The following is a 19,030-nucleotide window of genomic DNA, read 5'->3' on the forward strand; positions in this document are numbered from 1 at the left end:
GGGTGTAGGTGTTGTGAAAAACTACAAAACCTGGGATTTTGGAGCAGTTGGCTAGGATAGGCAAGGACCACTGTAGCAAATAAATTACAGGTTAGCGCATTATTTGGGGCCAGAAACCAGAAAACAAGTGAAGATGGATGGTACCAGACATTTGCTGGGTGAACATAACTCCAGACCTTTGGGGGTGAGAGCTCATAATACAGGGTTTTTAAAGATGCCACGTGGGACATGGGAATTGAGAGAGTAGAAGGAAGCATAGTACCACAAATTCAGGTAAATTAATAGTTTTGATGCTAGTGACGATAAAGAGGCCCTCTAAAGCACTTGTCCTGCTTCTGCACGACTCTCTGGTACCATAAATCGTCAATGGAAAGAAGTATGATGGCAAATAAACCTAACAACAGTTTACTATTACTGTCTTAGATATTTTGATTTGGACTAATGGGACATAGAGTTGCCCAAATATGGCATAGGACAACAATTCACTGAGATGAGTCTGTCCAACATTTGTTGTTGAAGGAGATATCTCACATCTGTAAAGCTTCTTTTTCTGACTATAACCTGTGAGTATGATACAATGAAAGGGATAATGACTTGACATAACATGACAATGGCAGAAAGGTGGACATTGTGGATGTTTGTAGTTGAAGCTAAAGAGAACAACAGCACATGCAGGTAATAATATGGCCAAGGTGGACCCTCAGCGTATCTTATTGCAATTGTGTACACTGCTATATCTGTGCATGCTATTTTTGGAGAGGTGTTTCAACTCTAACAATATGATTTTCTATTATTTACAGCCTATATATTATTGTTCTACCTCATCTTCTATGCATTTCTTGCTGGAATGTTCTCCTTGTGTATGTATGTATTGCTGCTTACCATAAGCCCCTATGTGCCGACCTACCGTGAAAGAGTGTTTCCACCAGGTACGTACCTACAATCATGCTCTTACACATTTTATCATTTACATTTGCATTTTATTGTCAATTCTTGTGAAACAATCTGCAAGACATCTTACTTTGGTTTACTGATGGCAGCATTGATTGCAGCCTGAGCCTTGTCACATGTGGCCCTGCTGAAATGGCTGTAGGTCACTATTTGGAGGTCAACAATTTCATCCTAACATAAGTTGTATTTGTAAAGTGCATCTTCACCAACAAGGGTATTTCGCTGCTGAATAGCATGTGTTTGTTTTTACCCAACTCAATGGTGCTTATTTTACTGACCAGGAAAAGATAAAAGGCTCAGTGAACCTACCTGGGTTTGAACCTATGACCAGGAGATCAAATGCAGATCCCTGGAGGGTATGCGTTAGTCCACCTAGCCACCAGTCCTGACCTACAAAATTAGCACATCCACTACACTGCCTACTTCAAAATCATCAAGGTAACTATGTTTTTACTATTCTTAGCTCAATGGCCACTTTTTTTGATAATGTTGATAGCGCACAAACCCGATGTAGTCCCTAGACAGACTATGGTGCTCCCCACTGGACCTGGGTCAATTTAAGAAGGCAAAGGTGTCAATTTCATATGGCAGGAATGTAGAACACATTTGTTCCTACAAGAATGGTAGACAATGTTGTCTCAGCCTTAAAGGTTTCATTTTGAGAAGCTTAGCGATACAGGAATTAGTTCACTGTAGTCAAGGTTATTTTGGGCCAGATGTATGAAGTATTTTTGCATGCGCAAATAGGTTTGCAACCCGTTTGCGCATGCAAAAATACATAGGGGCCATTTACAAACCCTAATTAGCGAGTCGCAATTTATTTGCAACTCGCTAATTAGGATTTGTGACTCGCTATTAGGAAAGGGCGTTTCAAGGGCGTCCCTTCCTAATACCGAGTCTAAGCCCTACGTATGACTGTTTTGCGACTCTAATTAGCGAGTCGCAATTTATTTGTGACTTGCTAATTAGGATCTGCGACTTGCTATTAGGAAGGGGCGTTTCAAGGGCGTCCCTTCCTACTACTGAGTCTGAGCCCTATGTATGATTGATTTGCGACCGCAATTGCGTTTGCAAAACAGTCGCAATTTACCACCTACTTCAAGTAGGTGGTAAGTATTCAAGAAGGGGTACCAAGGGGACCCTTTCCCCTTTGGGAATGCATGGGAAAATATTTGTTAAGGGCAGGCAGTGGTCTCAGGGACCACTGCCTGCTCTTAAAAAATTAAACAAAATCGTTTCATTTTTTTTTAAATACCTCCTGTTTTTCTTTAAGGAAAACAGGCTCCATTAAAAAAAAAGCTGCTTAATTTAAAAGCAGTCCCAGACAGGCCAAGCAGGCCACCATCCCTGGGAGGGCCAGCCATTCACAATGGGGTCGCAAAATGCGAGTGGCTCAAAAATATTCATAAGCCTTGCATTTTGCGACCCCATTGGGAATCGCTAACAGTGTCTCTGACACGGATGTACGTTGTTACAACGCATGCTTTTACCACGCATGCTTTTACAACACAGGTTTTTCAACGCAAGTTGTTACAACGACTTGCGTTGGGGGTGCTGGATAGTGAATAGTTTAATTTACTATTCCTACTCCAGTCCCCGTGGACAGTAGGGAAGGTGTTGGATAGTACATTAAAATATTACCTATCTTAGAGCGCCCCCCCCAGCGCAATTCGTTGTAATGACTTGCGTTGAAAAACCTGCGTTGTAAAGGCACTGCGTGGTAAAAGTTGCATCGTAAAGGATGTTACCCCTCTGACACTGTTGACCATTGGCTTTTGCGACTCACAATTTTTTGCAATTTGCGAGTCTCAAAAGCAAATGGTCATACATCTGGACCTTGGATATGGATATGGATATGTATCAAGCAAATTAGCATTCGTAAAGGCCGAAATTCTCAGAATTTCGGCCTTTGCGAATGCTAATTAGCTAAATGGTGTGTATGAAACATTTTCTCAGCAAAATAAGGAATCGCAAATTTTGCCATTCCTTATTTTGCGATTGCACTTAAGGAATCGCAAATTCTGCGATTCCTTAAATGCAATGTATCAAAGAAATATTTATGCAAAAATGCCCATAAGGATTCGCAGATTACCACCAACTTCAAGTTGGTGGTAAGTTGCGAATTCTTTTAAAAAAGCAATTTATTTAAATTCCAAAGGTGCCATATGACGCTCATACATGCCCTTAGGGCATGTATGTGCGCCATATGCCCACACATGTCATTTTCAGGGGTGCAGCAGGGTGTTCTTGTGACACCCCTGCACCCTTGAAAATATTCGCAATTTGCGATTACCAAATTGCTAATCGCAAATATTCCCTTCATTCCTATGGGCCTCCTGGCCCATATAAATAAATAGGAAAATTGCGATTAGCAATTTGCTAATCGCAATTTAGGAATGTTAAGGAATCGCTAAAAAGAAGCGATTTCCTACATACATACCGTTTTGAGATTTCTAAATAGCGATTCCTTAAAAATCGCTATTTAGGAATCGCTAAACGGTATGATGAATATGGCCCCTAGTCACTAAATTAGAGTGCAAAGCTCAGTTAAGGTACATAATTAATTAAGCACTCAATTAAGTTCAGATTGGGAAAATATAGATTTTAAAATGGGGAAGAAATTTTGCATAGATTCACCTACTAAAGGAAGGGAAAAGGTCAATCTCTCCTACACCAAGAAATCACAGTGGGGCACAGTTCACATGCTCTAAATCAATCAAAATAAAGCAAAAGAGAAACATTTACAACTCAATACGTTCAGCAAGAGTCTCAGAATTCTGCTACATCAAACTTTCACAAGCAGCATCTGCACATGGAACAGTAAAGTCACATGGTACGTGATTCTCGCTGGGACAGCTTGGTTTAACCTCGAGGGTGTATACTGTATTCAGAACAGTCTCTGAAAGTCTTTGTCCTTCTATGTGGAACACATTTTATTTATATCCCACTGAGACATGAAAATACAAATCTATTCGCATGATACAACAAAACGCCACAGTAAAGATGGAGTCTGTGGTCCAGTTTGCCTCCGTTAGCTAGAATATGAGTTTTTATTACTGAAAAGCATTACAATTCAGCAAAACAGCTATAGCAATGTCGATATAGAGGATGCAATATTTTTGTCATGCAATATATGACGTGTAATACAGTTAACTCATCTAGCGGGAGCACAGGCCCATTCCGGAGCAGTTCTTCCTTTGGTAAATGGGGTCCTAAGTGCTTCATTCCTTCTCTGCAACATTCCTAATTCTCCCTTGACTTTGCACCCGAATACGGATTTCGAGTTTTGCAGCAATAACTCCTGCATCTGCAAATATTTCCTGCACTTGGTTTTCGCAACATAAAACATAGCTGAATTTATGGAGGAAAACTGCAAATATTCATAGTTTCTAAATGCATCATGGGGGAAACCATGCAGTATTAACATGCTGACTCTAGTGCTTAATTTGAGCTGGTGGTTTCTGGTGCACAGCACCGGCACTTAATTCCCAACACCCGCATTAATGACAGTGCACCACATGGTGGCTCTGTCTGTCTAATTTTAAGATGAACACAACAACAGTGTTTAATGATTCAATATACATTAGAAATGAATGATTCTTGCCACCCACACCTTTCTCGTAGTTTTGGGTGGCGTGAAATAGACTAAATTGCCACACCTGTAGGAGCGAAGTGGCTATTTGTTTTCTTGGTACTGTCACTGGCAGCACTGGCCGGTTAATGGGCGGTGCAAGCTTCTGTAGTCTCCCGCAAAGGGCCCTGGCTAGCCACATTCTAAGATGACGTTCTCAGAATGAAAAATGAACTAGGAAGACCCCTGCTCTGTCAGTTATCCCAGGTGCAGAAATTTAGAATAAGACCACGAGTATTTCAGAGAAGAGTTGTGCCGAGATGGTAAGGCCCATGATACGCAAATTAAGGTTCTGCTTACGTAATGCCCAGATAGTACTGTCCTATGACGCGTTAGATGAAGCTAATGACAGCCTGGTACCTCCAAGCATTAGAACGATAAACAAAGGGTGGACCAAGGAAGCAATTGCAGCTGCACCGTTAAAAGCATTGAACAGGGGCGTAGCTTCAGGGTTGGAGGTGTTTGGGGCATTACACCCCCCTAATAAATGTATTCTATTGTAAATAGTTGGGTACAGGTGCTTTAAGTCGGGAATTGTGAGGTGTTTGTTGGGCTTCACTTGGGATTTTTACATAAACATGCAAACAAAAACACCCACACACCCAAACGCCCACTCTTGTCTCTGTTTTAACACCTTAGCCGCGGCCGTTATTTCACGGCAGTGCGGCGGTTCCGCAGAGTGGGCGGAGCCACGTTGGACGTTCGCAGCACCAGCGAGGTAGTGCTCGCGACGGCCAACAGCCGATGGCAGCAGGGAAGGGGTTAAAGGTCTTAAAATGGTTTTTTTTTCAAAATATTGAGTTCGAAGTACCACTTACCCAGCAGGATTGTTGGGTAATCTAAAGCTCACCTCTTGCACCACTTCCATCTCACTGACCAAGCTACGCCCCTGGCATTGAACACCAAGGATTTTAAGAGAAATGAAGAAAGCTGCAGCAAGCTGCCAGATAATAAGTCTAGTTATGTAAGTTGGGACCGCGCCACGCACATCCTAGGAAGACCGGATGCCAAAAACTCCACTTTAACAGATTCCTTTCCGGGACTAACTTGAACCCAGAATATGGAATACCATCCCTAGAGTGATCAGACAGGGTGGCTCTGGCGTTTAAAATATCTAGAAGCAGGGGCACAAGCCCTAAAAAAAAGAAGTGGGGAGAGTAACCTAGTTTAGTGACCTCACGGCGGACGACATCACGGTTCATGACATCGCACATGGCATCACAAGAAATGACATCATAGAAAGTGGCATGACAACCCACAACTTTACAGGAAGTGGCATTATAAGAAGTGACATCAAATCTAAAGCCCTCACATATATGTTTAGCAGATCTATCATGTGTAGGTTTGAGCGCATTGCGAGGATAACAGCACAGTGAGCTATGGAAGGTGATATGTGACTTCTACACCTTACAGTCTCCCAGTTTTATGTAACACATCCTGTACATTCCTTTAAAAATATATATAATCTATTGTACATGTAAAATGCACGTGTTTATGTAAAGCGCTCTGACACCCTGCATTGGGATAAGTGCAGCTATACAAGATAAAATAGTATTACTTAAATTATTTCAACGCCTCCTCAGGTGTAGTAAGCACTATATAAATGCAATTTGCTTTGTGTAAATACTGGGAAAGACCAACACATCTGCATTTTTACAGTGCATGCATATCTCCTAAACAGGGACTGAACAAAGTGAAAAGCGGCCTCGCTTAAGTATGTGTGAAGTGCTAACAAGGTGTGGGCCTTTGTTTCCCCTCCTCTTCATTTGCATCAGGTGTGAGTCCCCTGACTGCTCCAAGCCAAGAGACTGGAACAAAAGGAGGCCTGATGACCCCTCAAATTCGGCCTTTGTAGGCCATGCAGGAGTCTTAAATAAGAAAGCCCCCTCCCCGCCTGAACTTGTTGCTTGTTGCAGATGTAAAGCAGACAACGTGCAGGCACTGCTGAAAGTGTCCTGGTGTTTGGAAATTAAACCGGGACAGCGTTCACCTCACTCGTGCCCTGTCTAAAAGTGTAGGCTGTCCAGATGGCAAAGGACAAAGGTGGGGCTAACCAGGGTGCTTTCCTTTCTTTGATGCTTCTGTAATTTCCGTAATTTCAATATTATTCAGTATGTTGTTTAAATAGAGACTTTTCTTTTGTAGGTTCCTTAATTCTTTCTCTTTTCTGCACGCAGTAGGTTCTTTTGTACATAGGCTCTTTTCTGTAGGCTGTAAGTTCTCCAAACGTCGCCAAAATGTTATAAATAGAAGTCCTTGAGCCAGGTGCATAAGCAGGATAGGTTTATTTAAGTTAGTTCCAAGCTAAATTCTTCAAGATAAGACAGATGGAAATGTAAACCCCACCAGGAGCGACCTCCCTGTCGCTCAGCCTTCCTGCCATCAACTGCTACTCCACACACAGGCCAGGCACCCAGCATTCCATGATGTCACCAAGCATTCTACCATTCACACTATCTGAGCAACAGGGAAATCCCAGCCAGGGAAAAAAAACACAAGTCAATTATAACATATAAACTTGGATTAGAACCCTCAGTGTTGCCGACGTAGGATCGCTTCTGCTGTGAAGCTTAGGCCTCTGCCCCCCCTTGACCTCAGCGGTGCATGCGCCCCACGCACCTCTACCCCGCTGTACAGGGCAAAAGCTGCCACTGGACATTTTACAATTACTTCCCTTTCCTTTGACGTCCTTCCAGACTATGTTTTTTTACGTTCAGGAAAAAATAAAATTAATATATGGATTCGATCGGAAGTAATGGGCAAGAAAAAATATGTTGTTTTATTAGAATGGTATGTCCTTCAGCGGAAGAAGCTCAAAGCGCGCGCCTCCCTCGAAATTTACGACTCGCTCACCCTGCTGTGTTTCCTCTCCAGATCAAGTGTGCCTTGGCCGATGCATTCCAAGGCAGCTTCAACCTGACCTTGAGTCTGGGGCTAAAAGTCTTCTGAGGTCTGGCCAGGGGGAGTATTAGCTCAATATTAGAGCACACTTTATCCCTCCACCGATGCGCCAGCAGCACAGAGGTAACGTGAGTTCATTCGTACTCAGTGGTGGCTGGTGAAATCTAGAAGTAGTGGGGCGTAAAAAGCATTGTTCACCCCTTTCACCTAATAATAAACATGTGAAGGAAAACTGTGTCAGCACTGGTACCAGGCAGCTAGAGAGAGAATTAAAAAACACATGGGCTGTGAGTACTGCCTGGAGCAAAGGTACAGACACTGAGCGACAGCACCAGTACTACATGCACCAGGGGTCTGATGCTGAGCAACCAGTAGTGGTCGGCAGTAGGTGTTTCTGTAGGGCGGTGATGTGGGCAGGGGGAGGGGCAGGGTGGGGGGTAGTAATGTATGGATTACGGAGTTTTACAGGTAAGTAAACATTTAAATAAATAAAACGAATTTCGTTGCGCACACTGCATTACATTTGGTGATGCAGTGCGCGCAACGAAATTCGTTTTATTTATTTAAATGTTTACTTACCTGTAAAACTCTGTAATCCATACATTACTACCCCCCACCCTGCCCCTCCCCCTGCCCACATCACCGCCCTACAGAAACACCTACTGCTGACCGCTACTGTGAGCAACACAACTAGTACTACGTGCACCAGGGGTCTGATGCTGAGCAACAAAACCAGTACTACCCAGGGCCGGACTGAGAACCAAAACTGGCCCTGGCAAAGAGCTCGGCCAGCCCCACTGGGAGCGGCCAAGCAGTTTGCCAGGGCCGCTTTCGGGTGATTATGTTACAGGGTCCGAGTTTGCAGCTAAGCTGCAAAAACGGCCCTGTAACAAAAACGGCCCCAGGGGCCCAAAATCGGCCCCCACCCTAGCGGCCCACCGGGGAAACGCCCGGTGCCCGCTATGGCCAGTCCGGCCCTGGTACTACCTGTACTAGGGGGTACTGACACTGACAAGCAGCACCAGTACTTGGTCATGGTAAGAGGGGTGATGGGTCCCGGGCCGAAGTCGGCCTGTAAGAATAGAGCTGGTAATTTCAGGGTTCACTTGTTCTCTGCAATGGGAGACCCCTTCCCCATTGTGGGTGATTAGTTTAATGAATTACCAGAACAAGTAGAAGTCGTCACTCTTTTATCTGGAATAATTACAATGTATTTCTTCGTTAGAGGATCTATTTGGTCTTTGACTCTTGCATGTAGGCAGAGTCAATTACAGCAAGAATAGATCATAGGGCAGGTAAGAAAAAGAACAGCCAACACGTGTTTAGCCCCCTCGTACTCGGGTCAGTTGGCTCTTGCCGATTGACCTGAATTAGACGTCAATGACTGGACTTCCCACATGCAAAACTTTTTGGACCCGCTATACTAAGCAGGACTCGCTTACGCTACTCCTATTTCACGCCCTGAGGAAGCCCCTTGGCCTGCTGGCCAACGAGGGGGCGAAACACACTTTGGGATTTCCCTACTGTTGCACTCACTGGAGTTATATTATGTTATATTAAGTGACACTTATAAAGCGCGCTGACACCGGAGGTTTCCTGGCGCTGAATGACAGAATAAGTAAGTGAGTGTAAGGTCGGAGGAGGTGGAATTAGCCAAAAGAGGGGAAAAGGTGAGTTTTGAGCAGTTTCCTGAATTGAAAAAAAGTCAGGCTGGACTTGATGGTGAGAGGAAGAGAGTTCCAGTAAGCGGGGGCTAGATGGGCAAAGCGACGACCGCCGAATTTCTTGGTTTTGATTTTAGGGGCGGCTAGCAGATGAAGATGGGCAGATCAAAGGTTGCGCGTAGGTCGGTGTGGAGTGATAAGTGTGTTCAGGAAAACGGGACTGGTGCAGTGGAGGGCTTTGAACGTGAGACAACCCAGTTTGAAGGCCGCCCTTTGTTCCATAGGCAGCCAGTGGAGTCTGTGGAGCATGGGTTTGGCCGATTGCCACTTGGGGATTTTGTAAATGAGGCTGGCCGCCTGGTTCTGTACTACCTGAAGGCGGCAAAACAGAGATTGCGGAAGTCCATAGTACAGGGAGTTGGAGAAATCCAATCTGGATAGTACCAGGGAGAGGATGACCTGGACCAGTGCGGCGTGAGGCAGTAAGTGGCTGACTTTACGAATTTTTCGAAGTTGGTACATACAAGAGGAGGTCACAGCACTTACTTGGGCTTTGAGGGAGAGCTCGCCACCGATGATCACACCCAAGCTTTTTACAGATTTGTCCGGGACTGGGGGAGAACCTAGCTCCGCAGGCCAAAATTGCGGGCCCCAGTGGGTAGGGCTAAATGCAGGGAGAAGAAGCTCTGTTTTCCCAGGATTTAATTTAAGTTGGTTGTGGTTCATCCACTGTTGGATGTGAATCATGACGGTGTGAACGTTGCTGACGGCATTTGGGGAGTTGAGTGGAAAGACAATCTGCAAGTCGTCAGCGTAATTGTACACTGTGATGTTCCATGGCTGAAGAGAGTGGATCAAGGGTCGGAGATAAAGGTTGAACAGTAGGGGCGAAAGGGAGGAACTCTTGGGGACTCCGCAGGACGTGGGGGTTTTGTCTGCAGTATATGGGCCAAGGCTGACGGCTTGTGTTCTTCTCCACCTGTTCGACACGGTGGAGCAAGATGTTATGGTCCACCGTGTTGAACGCGGCCAACAAATCCAGCAGTACAAGGGCTTGAGGGATCCCCGCATCGGCGTTCCTCCTCAGTGTATCTAAAACAGCTAAGATGACGGCCTCGGTAGAATGACCCGGCCGGAAGCCGGCCTGATTGGGCTCGAGATGGCAGGAGGTCTCGATGAAGTTTTAGAGACATCGGGTGACATGGGCTTCTATTAGCTTTGAAAAGTAGGGTAAAAGGGAGATGGGACGATAGTTGGAAAGTACCAGGGGGTCCGCGCCAGGTTTCTTGAGGAGGGGCAATAGGATAGCCTCCTTAAAGGATCTAGGGACAATACCGCTGCTGAGGGAACCATTCAGCAGGGGTAGGATGCAATCGGGTAGATTGAGACAAATGTTCCGCAAGACCGAAGGGGGGCAACAATCTCTCGGGGAGCCTGATTTAACCCGGGTCGCGAGTTCCGCTAGCGTGTTGGAATTGAGAGTGGGGAATTGATTAAAGGATAGTGGATTGTTAGGGGAGATGTCCAGGGGTTGAGTCTGGGGGGTTGGGGGTATCGAGTCCTTGATTTTCGTAATTTTTTCAATGAAGAAGAGATTGAGAGCGTCACAGGTCGCTTGAGTGGGGGTCTGAGCTGGAAGTGTTCTGTCGTCTGTGGTCAATTCATTCATAATTATAAAAACCTCCTTAGATTTATTGTCCGCTGACGACAGTCTATGGGAGAAATGCTCCGACTTAGCTAAGGTGATAGCAGCTTTATATTCTCTGCGTGCAGCAATATATAGCAGACTGGCTGGGTCAGAGTAATCGTGTCTCCAGGACCGTTCTTGCTGACGCACTTTCAGCTTATGCTGCTTAAGGTTGTCAGAAAACCCTCTATGAGAGTTGTTATGTCTGGTACAAGGAAATTTAGTGAGGGGGGCAAATTGGTCGCTGGCCGACTCTAGCCAGGTACTAATGTCATCTTCCATTGCGTCAATGTTGGCAGGGATGGTGGTGATTAGGCGGCTATTGGCCAGAGTGATAAGAAAGCCTTGGAAGTCATATGAGCTCCATTTGCGTGATAGGCCACCAGCCATCAAGGGGGCAGAAATCCTGCCAGCGACGGTGATGGTGGTGTCTACAAGATAATGGTCAGACCAAAGACAAGGGGAAATAGATGGTTGAGATAGAGCTAGATTATAGGTCCATATCTGATCAAGAATGTGACCTTTAATGTGGGTTGGCGAGGAGACTTGTTGGGACAGGTTCAGACTGTTAAGGACTTCAAAGAGTTCTGCAGCGTGTGGGCCGGCATTGGCATCATTAAACCAATAATTAGGATCGCCAAAGAGGGCGAATCTAGAGTGCAGTGTGAGCAGATTGAACAACTGTTCGCTCATGATGGTAGAGAAAGATGGCATAGGGTATGGGGGCCGGTAGAGGAGTAAGAGCGTGAGGGCGCCAGCATCAGTTTTTAGACTAAAGAGCAAGTTGTCAGCCTCGGGGAGGATGAGGGAAGACGAGGAAATAACATCAAGGTGCTTTGATATAATGGCCGCTACCCCACCCCCGGCCGATCCCCAGGGCGGTCGGCGTGAAGAATGTAGTAATCGGGGGGAGGGCCGCCAGTATGTCAGGGAGGGAGTCTGCACTTAGCCAAGTTTCTGTGAGCAGGAGTATATCAGGTTTATTGGATGATAGCAAGATGAAAATATCGTCTTGATGTTTAACCAAGGAGCGAGTGTTCAAATACATCACCGTGACGGGGGTGACGCTCTTGGCTTGTTTGAGTGGAAGTATGCCGCTTCTGGGTGAGTATGGGGCTGACCGCGCGAGACCAGCTGTATTTATGCGCCTGATGGTTGCAGGGGATGGTGGGGGATAGGGGTGCTGTAGCTCCCTGAGGAATTTGTCCGAATAGGAGATAAATTGCTCAGCATGGTTAGCCCCTAGGCCCGGTCTGGCGCGGACGGGCGCAGACGGGCTTACCTTAGGCGCACCTTCGTCCGCTGCGCTTCCGGGGAGGTGGAAACATTTGTACTGGTCAGGGTGGGAGGGCCGAGCAATTGTTCTGCTCGCCCTCTGACTCACCCAAGATGGCGGTGGGAGTAGGAGGAGCAGCACCTAATCGGCTGCTGAAGCCTCGAATGAGAGCGTTAGCGTGGGCAGGAGGTAAGGAGTGCCTCGTAAGGGATTGAAGTCTTAAAATCACAGCAATCACAAGTAATACAATTTTCAAAGTAAAATAGCGCTACAGCGAGTAAGGTTTTAAAATACGATTATACAATTAAAATGACGGTGTCCCCGGCTTTCCGCCTCAGGGACCTTACGCTAGGTTAGTGGTCTGTCAGGTAATGAGAAATGACAGGGCGCACGGCGCTTTTGCACTGGTCAGGGTGGGAGGGCCGAGCAATTGTTCTGCTCGCCCTCTGACTCACCCAAGATGGCGGTGGGAGTAGGAGGAGCAGCACCTAATCGGCTGCTGAAGCCTCGAATGAGAGCGTTAGCGTGGGCAGGAGGTAAGGAGTGCCTCGTAAGGGATTGAAGTCTTAAAATCACAGCAATCACAAGTAATACAATTTTCAAAGTAAAATAGCGCTACAGCGAGTAAGGTTTTAAAATACGATTATACAACTCAAAATGACGGCGTCCCCGGCTTTCCGCCTCAGGGACCTTACGCTAGGTTAGTGGTCTGTCAGGTAATGGGAATAGTAATAGTAATTACTATTCCCTATTACTATTAATAGTAATAGGAATAGTAATTTGTACCCTCCCGCTATCCAACGCTTTCCCTACTGTTGCACTCTCTGGAGTGGGAATAGTAATTTTTACCCCTACGCTATCCAACGCTTTCCCTACTGTTGCACTCTTTGGAGTGGCAATAGTAATTTTTACCCTTCCGCTATCCAACGCTTTCCCTACTGTTGCACTCTATGAAGTGGGAATAGTAATTTATACCCCCCCCCCTGCTATCCAACGCTTTCCCTACTGTTGCACTCTCTGGAGTGGGAATAGTAATTTTTTACCCCTACGCTATCCAACGCTTTCCCTACTGTTGCACTGACTGGAGTGGGAATAGTAATTTTTACCCTTCCGCTATCCAACGCTTTCCCTACTGTTGCACTCTTTGGAGTGGTAATAGTAATTTTTACCCTTCCACTATCCAACGCTTTCCCTACTGTTGCACTCTCTGGAGTGGGAATAGTAATTTTTACCCCTACGCTATCCAACGCTTTCCCTACTGTTGCACTCTTTGGAGTGCGTATAGTAATACCCCTATGCTATCCAACCCTTTCTCTACTGTTGCACATTCTGGAAAAGGAATAGTAATTTTAACCCCTACGCTATCGAACGCGTTCACTACTGTTGCACTCATTATTAATTAACATACAAATTATTATTTTAATTATTATATTTTATTTATTTTTATATTTAAATAATATGTTTATTTATATATTTATGTCAATATATTTTTATTAATGTTCTAAATATTTTATAATTAAGATTAATAATTATGTTATAATATTAGTGAGTAAATATGTATTAAAACATTTTTTTACATTTAATTTATTATTTTTTACATTTTAAGCTTTTTTACATTATGTTTTATTTAATTATGTTAATTATTTAATTACATTTCTAGTATTTTTATTACATTTAAAAAATTCGATATTTTAGTTAACTATATTTTAACATTCTATATTTTGGAATCGATATTTTAGTACTTACCTGTTTGTAGATAGGCATTCTATATTCTGTCCCTCGATATTTTGGCGTCGATATGTTGATAAGTCGATATTTTGTCCCGCGATATTTCGATATGGAACCCAGAAAAAGCACAACAGCAGCAGTGCAGCCTGCCAGAGGAGTACAGAAAAAGCGTAACAGCAGCAGTACTACCTGCTTCTGGAGTACAGAAACAGTGCAACAGCAGCGGTACTGCCTGCTTCTGAAGTACAGAAACAGTACAACAGTAGCAGTGCTGCCCGCCAGAGGGGTAGAGAAACAGTGCAACAGCAGCACTACTGACTGCACCAGGCAAACAGAAACAGTACAACAGCAGCACCACTGACTGCACCAGGTACACAGAAACAGTGCAACAGCAGCACTACTGCCTGCACCTGTCTACAGTATATCTCAGTGTGACACTCAACTCGTTTACAAATCCATCCAGAAATAAGAAAACAAACCCAGTGTGCTAGCCTCGCCCCAACACAATACAAAAAAAGTAGAAAATAATCAAAGCTCCAAAATCACTCAACAGCTGTTAAATTCTCTAAAATTGTAAAATCAAATTAAGTGCCTCCACGCTTCCTTATGCCATATAAGTTAGTGCAGACTCTGCGATATCTGCTACTGCCTGGAGAATGTTCCCACAGCACCACAATGCTCTTTGCATATTTGAAATGCACATTTTCTTTTAATTCAAAGAATTTTTATTGAAAATATAATTTGCATATACAATATAATGTAGTTCGACCCATTTACTTGGCTTTAGTGACAGTGGAGACAAAAGAAAGAAGAAGAGAGGGGGGGGGTTATTGTTCCAGGTGAGCATCTAGGGCTGACCACATCTCCCTTCTTGCTGTGTGGTTGGCTGGTTGATAGTTTGCTGCTATATTGTCCGCCCCTCTCAGGAAGGTTACCCAGTTGAACCAGCGTTTGAAGGAGGCTTTCCCCGTGTCCTTCCAGTTGCCTAGGACTGTTTTGGCAGCGGCAGTGAGCAGAACATCTACTAGGTCACTGTTTCATTTTGAGTCGAGTGTTGTATCCAGGAAGGCCATGGTAATGCCTGGTAGGCCGCGTGTGGATTGGCTGCCTGTGAGTGCGTCTATAAAGTCATGGACCTTGCCCCAGAATGCCTTGACCTGGGGCAGTCGTATAGAATGTGTGCTAGGTCTCCCCTTGCTTTCTGGCAGTTCCAGCAGGTGTCGTTGTCCCTAGCTCCCACTGTCTCTAGTTTGGCTGGTGTCCAATGTAGCCTGTGCAGCAGCCAGTATTTCGTTTGGGCAAGCTGGGGCGTTACTTTGTTTTTTGAGGCCGATGACCATAGCCTGGCTTTTGCTGCGTCGGTAAGTGGGTTACTGTATGCCCCCTCCCAAAATGCTAGCGTCTTGTTGTTGAGCGTTGTGGTGCGCGGGGTGATTAGTTTGTAGATGTGCGCTGTCTGGTGTCCCACTTTGTTTAGGTTCTGTGTGTACTGTAGTATTGAGGGTTTTTGTTTCGATAGGTTGGCTCTGGTGATAGCTGCTTTGGTGCTAAGAAAGGTGTAGAAGTCTCTGTTGTGCAGTTTGTGTGTCTCCTGTAGCGTCTCAAAAGTGAGTGGGTTGTTGTTAAGTTCTAGTTGTGCCGGTGTTGTGATCCCTTTGCTACACCACCCCTCATTCGTTAGTACGGCCCCTTTGTATGTTATTCTGGGGTTGTGCCACAAGGACTCCCACTTGGAGTTTTTGATGCTGACCTCCAGTTCTTTGTCCACCCTGAGAAGGGCAGTCTTGGTGTTCCTGATGATGGCGTTTTTTGCTTCTGGGTGTCTGCTGGCTGTAAGCGCCATCAGTGGGTTTGCCCCCCCTAGGATGCTCCTCTCCACATCCATCCATACTGGCGAGTAGTCTGGCGTGGGGGAGATCCAGTGTATGCCTTGTTTCGCAAGGCAAGCCATTTGGAATGCCTTATAATTGGTTAGGTTGAGCCCTTCCAGTTCTTTCTTCAGTCTTAGTTTTGAGAGGCTGATTCTGGCTCTTTTTCCCCCCCATAGGAATGTGTTGAGTGCTTTGTCTAATTTGCAGTGGAAAACCGCAGTTAGTGTAAGCGGCAGCATGCTCAGTAGGTAGTTTAACATAGGCGTGACCATCATTTTTATCGTCTCGACGCGACCCCACCAGCTTATGTATCTCGGACTCCACTCCTCCAGTTTGCCTTTCAATTTTTTTAGCATTGCTTCCTCGTTGTTGTCTAGCGTTCTCCTTAGGTCTCTTCCGAAGAGGAGGCCTAGGTATTTCAGAGGTTTTATCTGCCATGTCAGGCCTGACTCGCCCAACACCTCCCTGGTGGTGTGGCAGTTCATCGGTTTACATTCCGATTTGTCGCGGTTCAGTTTGTAGCCCGAAACGTGGGCATACTCCTCAATGGTGGACATTAAGGCTTCTATTGACGGTTTGGGGTTGTGGGTGGTAATAAGGATGTCGTCTGCGTATGCTGCTAGCTTGAACGCCTGCTCTCCTACGCGAACTCCAGTTATTAGCGGGTTAGTCCTGATCATGTGGAGGAGTGGTTCTAGGGCTAGTAGGAATAGTCCGGGTGAGAGGGGGCATCCCTGCCTCGTACCTCTTTCTAGGGTGAACGTTGCTGATGTGGATGCGTTGACTACCACTCGTGCACGGGGGTTTTGGTAGAGTGACATGATCATCCCCCTATATTTGTCCCCTAGGCCGAACTTGCGCATGCATTCATTGAGGAATGGCCATGAGACTCTGTCAAAAGCCTTTTCGGCGTCCAGTGCAATCATTACTGCTTTTTCCGTGCTGTTGGCTGTGCGGTTTATGAGATGACAGAGGAGTCTAGTATTGTCTTGTGAGAGTCTGTTTCTAAGGTATCCTACTTGTGATCTGTGTATTAGGTGGGGGAGGTAAGTGTTTAGCCTTGATGCCATTACTTTGGCATATATCTTACAGTCCACGTTGATTAGGGAGATAGGCCTGTAGTTCTTTGCATATTGTGGATCTTTCCCCTCCTTAGGGATGACGATGATGTTTGCCTCTGCCATCGAATCAGTCATGCGTCCTCTGGTGGCGCATGCTTGGAAGACCCTGACCATGGTGTCTTTTAGGAGGGGGTGGAACTTTTTGTAGAAGGTCGCCGTGAAGCCATCTGGCCCTGGCGCCTGTTCTATTTTAAGGATTTTATTGCCATCTCCACCTCTGCACCTGATATGTCCTGTTCTAGTGCTGTTTTCTGTTCTTCCGTTAGCTTGGGCAGGTCTAGTTTGTCTAGCATGCTGGTGCCTCCGTCACCTGCTAGCGAGTTGTCTGCTGTGTAGAGTTCCTTATAGAAAACCCTGAAGGTTGCTAGAATTGCCCTGTTGTTCGTGTGTGTCCTGCCGCTATTGTCCGTAATTGCTAAGACTGAGTGTTGCCTCTGTTTGGCTTTGAGGTACCCTGCCAGTGCCTTGCCTGCTTTGTTTGCCGAGCAGAGGTTGATTGACTTGTATTTGCTAATCCAGTTGCCTGCTCTTTCGCTGAGTATCCTGTTTAGTTCGTATTTTTTCTTTGTGAGTGTGGTGAGCGTGTTCCTATCTGTTAAATTTGCGACATGGTTGCTTTCTAGCTCTTTGATTTGATCCTCTAGCTCCTGTATTCTCTTGTTCCTCTTCTGGTTCATCCTGCCTTTGATGTAGAGGAGTTTCCCTCTTACCGTGGCTTTTAGTGCCTCCCATAGGGCAGTGGTGTCGGTGTCTGGGGTGTCGTTGAACGATAGGTATTCCCTAATTGCCTCTTCTATTTCAGCTATGTTTGTGGGGCTCTCTAAGATGTCGCTGTTTAGGCGCCAATTGCGGGTTGGTTCCTCGTTGTGTTTCCCGCTTAGTGAGAGGGTGATATGTGCATGGTCCGATATTGTTATTGGTCCAATCTCCGTTTCCTGTGTGAGGTGTGTGTGTGTGGAGGACATGAGTATGTAGTCGATTCTGCTATATGAGTTGTGCGGGTGTGAATAGAAGGTATATTCCCTTGTGCTCGGATGTTGTAGTCTCCATGGGTCTGATAGCGCTAGTTTGGCGCAAAGATTTTTCAGGGTGGTTTGTTCTAGTGACGTGTGGCTGGCTCTGTGCGGGTGTCTGTCTGTGGCGTTGTCCATCGCTAGGTTCATGTCTCCCGCAACTATCAGCATCTCTCCAAGTGGTATGTCCCTGAGTTCGTCTTCTACCTCCTCCCAGAACTGTTTGTTTGCTGAGGTCAGGCCATAGATATTGGCCACATGTATGGTGTCCTCGCCTTTCTTAATGCTTGTGATTAGTCTCCTACCTTCTGTGTCTGCCCGGCAGTTCTGTATTTTAAGTTTCGCTTTTTTGCTAATGATTGTGATGACCCCTCCCTTTTTGTTTACTGCTGGAGAGCAGACCACTTTGCTTATCCACCGTGCCTTGAGTCGCTTTGCGTCCTCTTCGTTTACCCTGGTCTCTTGGAGGACAAAAATGTCTCCTTTGAGTTTGTTTAGGTGATCTAGTGTCTTGCGGCATTTTATGGGGTGGTTAAGGCCTTTGACGTTCATGGAGACTATCTTAATGTCAGATGGTAGTTGTGGCTGCGCGGGTGTTGGCTGTGTAGTCATGGTGTGGTGAGTCCCTCGCTTGTGTCCGCGCTTATTATGTGGTCTCTACCTTGTTTTGAGTACGTCGTGCAGCCTTGTCTCCTAATTGGCATGCTGGCTTGACCCCCCCTTAGGGCCCTAGTGGGTATGTGGGAATGGTGATAGGATAGAAGGAAAAAGGAAAAAGAGTATCTCCACGGAGTTGCAAATGTTCGTGCTGTTCGTCCCCCCCTCCGAGCCTTCCCCCGGCCCTCCCTCCCCCCTGCCAAAGTACTGTAAACGTGCGACAGCAACATTACTACCCGCCCTCCGCCCCCCGAGTCCTTGTTGCCCCTTTCCTTCGACTAGTTCACGTGTGTTAAAGGATATATCTGCCGTCACGTTGTGCATAGAGATCTGCATATAGTTCTGGTTCCTGAGGGTGTAAAATACTGAGATGGTAGCCCAGGTAATGTTGCTGGTGTTCTGCCCATGACCGCGGTGACTGAGGTAGGTAATGTGTCTCAGGTAGACACAATGTTGGTGGTGTCACCGCGGTTGGTTTAGATATTTGAGGTAGAAGTGTTGTGTGATCTGCTTAGTTCTGGTTCTCCTGA

General features: G+C 45.8%; 1 protein-coding gene across 1 annotated transcript in view; it reads left to right on the forward strand.

Annotated features, from left to right (window-relative positions):
• Positions 1-19,030, forward strand: part of ATP1B4 (ATPase Na+/K+ transporting family member beta 4) — a 214,260-nt gene that overhangs the window by 115,262 nt on the left and 79,968 nt on the right. Inside the window, exon 4 of the mRNA XM_078688731.1 lies at positions 801-929. Coding sequence (XP_078544857.1) covers positions 801-929 — 129 coding nt within the window. The remainder of the gene's footprint in view (positions 1-800; positions 930-19,030) is intronic.

Source organism: Lissotriton helveticus, chromosome 4_1 (assembly GCF_964261635.1).
Source record: "Lissotriton helveticus chromosome 4_1, aLisHel1.1, whole genome shotgun sequence".
NCBI lineage: Eukaryota > Metazoa > Chordata > Amphibia > Caudata > Salamandridae > Lissotriton > Lissotriton helveticus.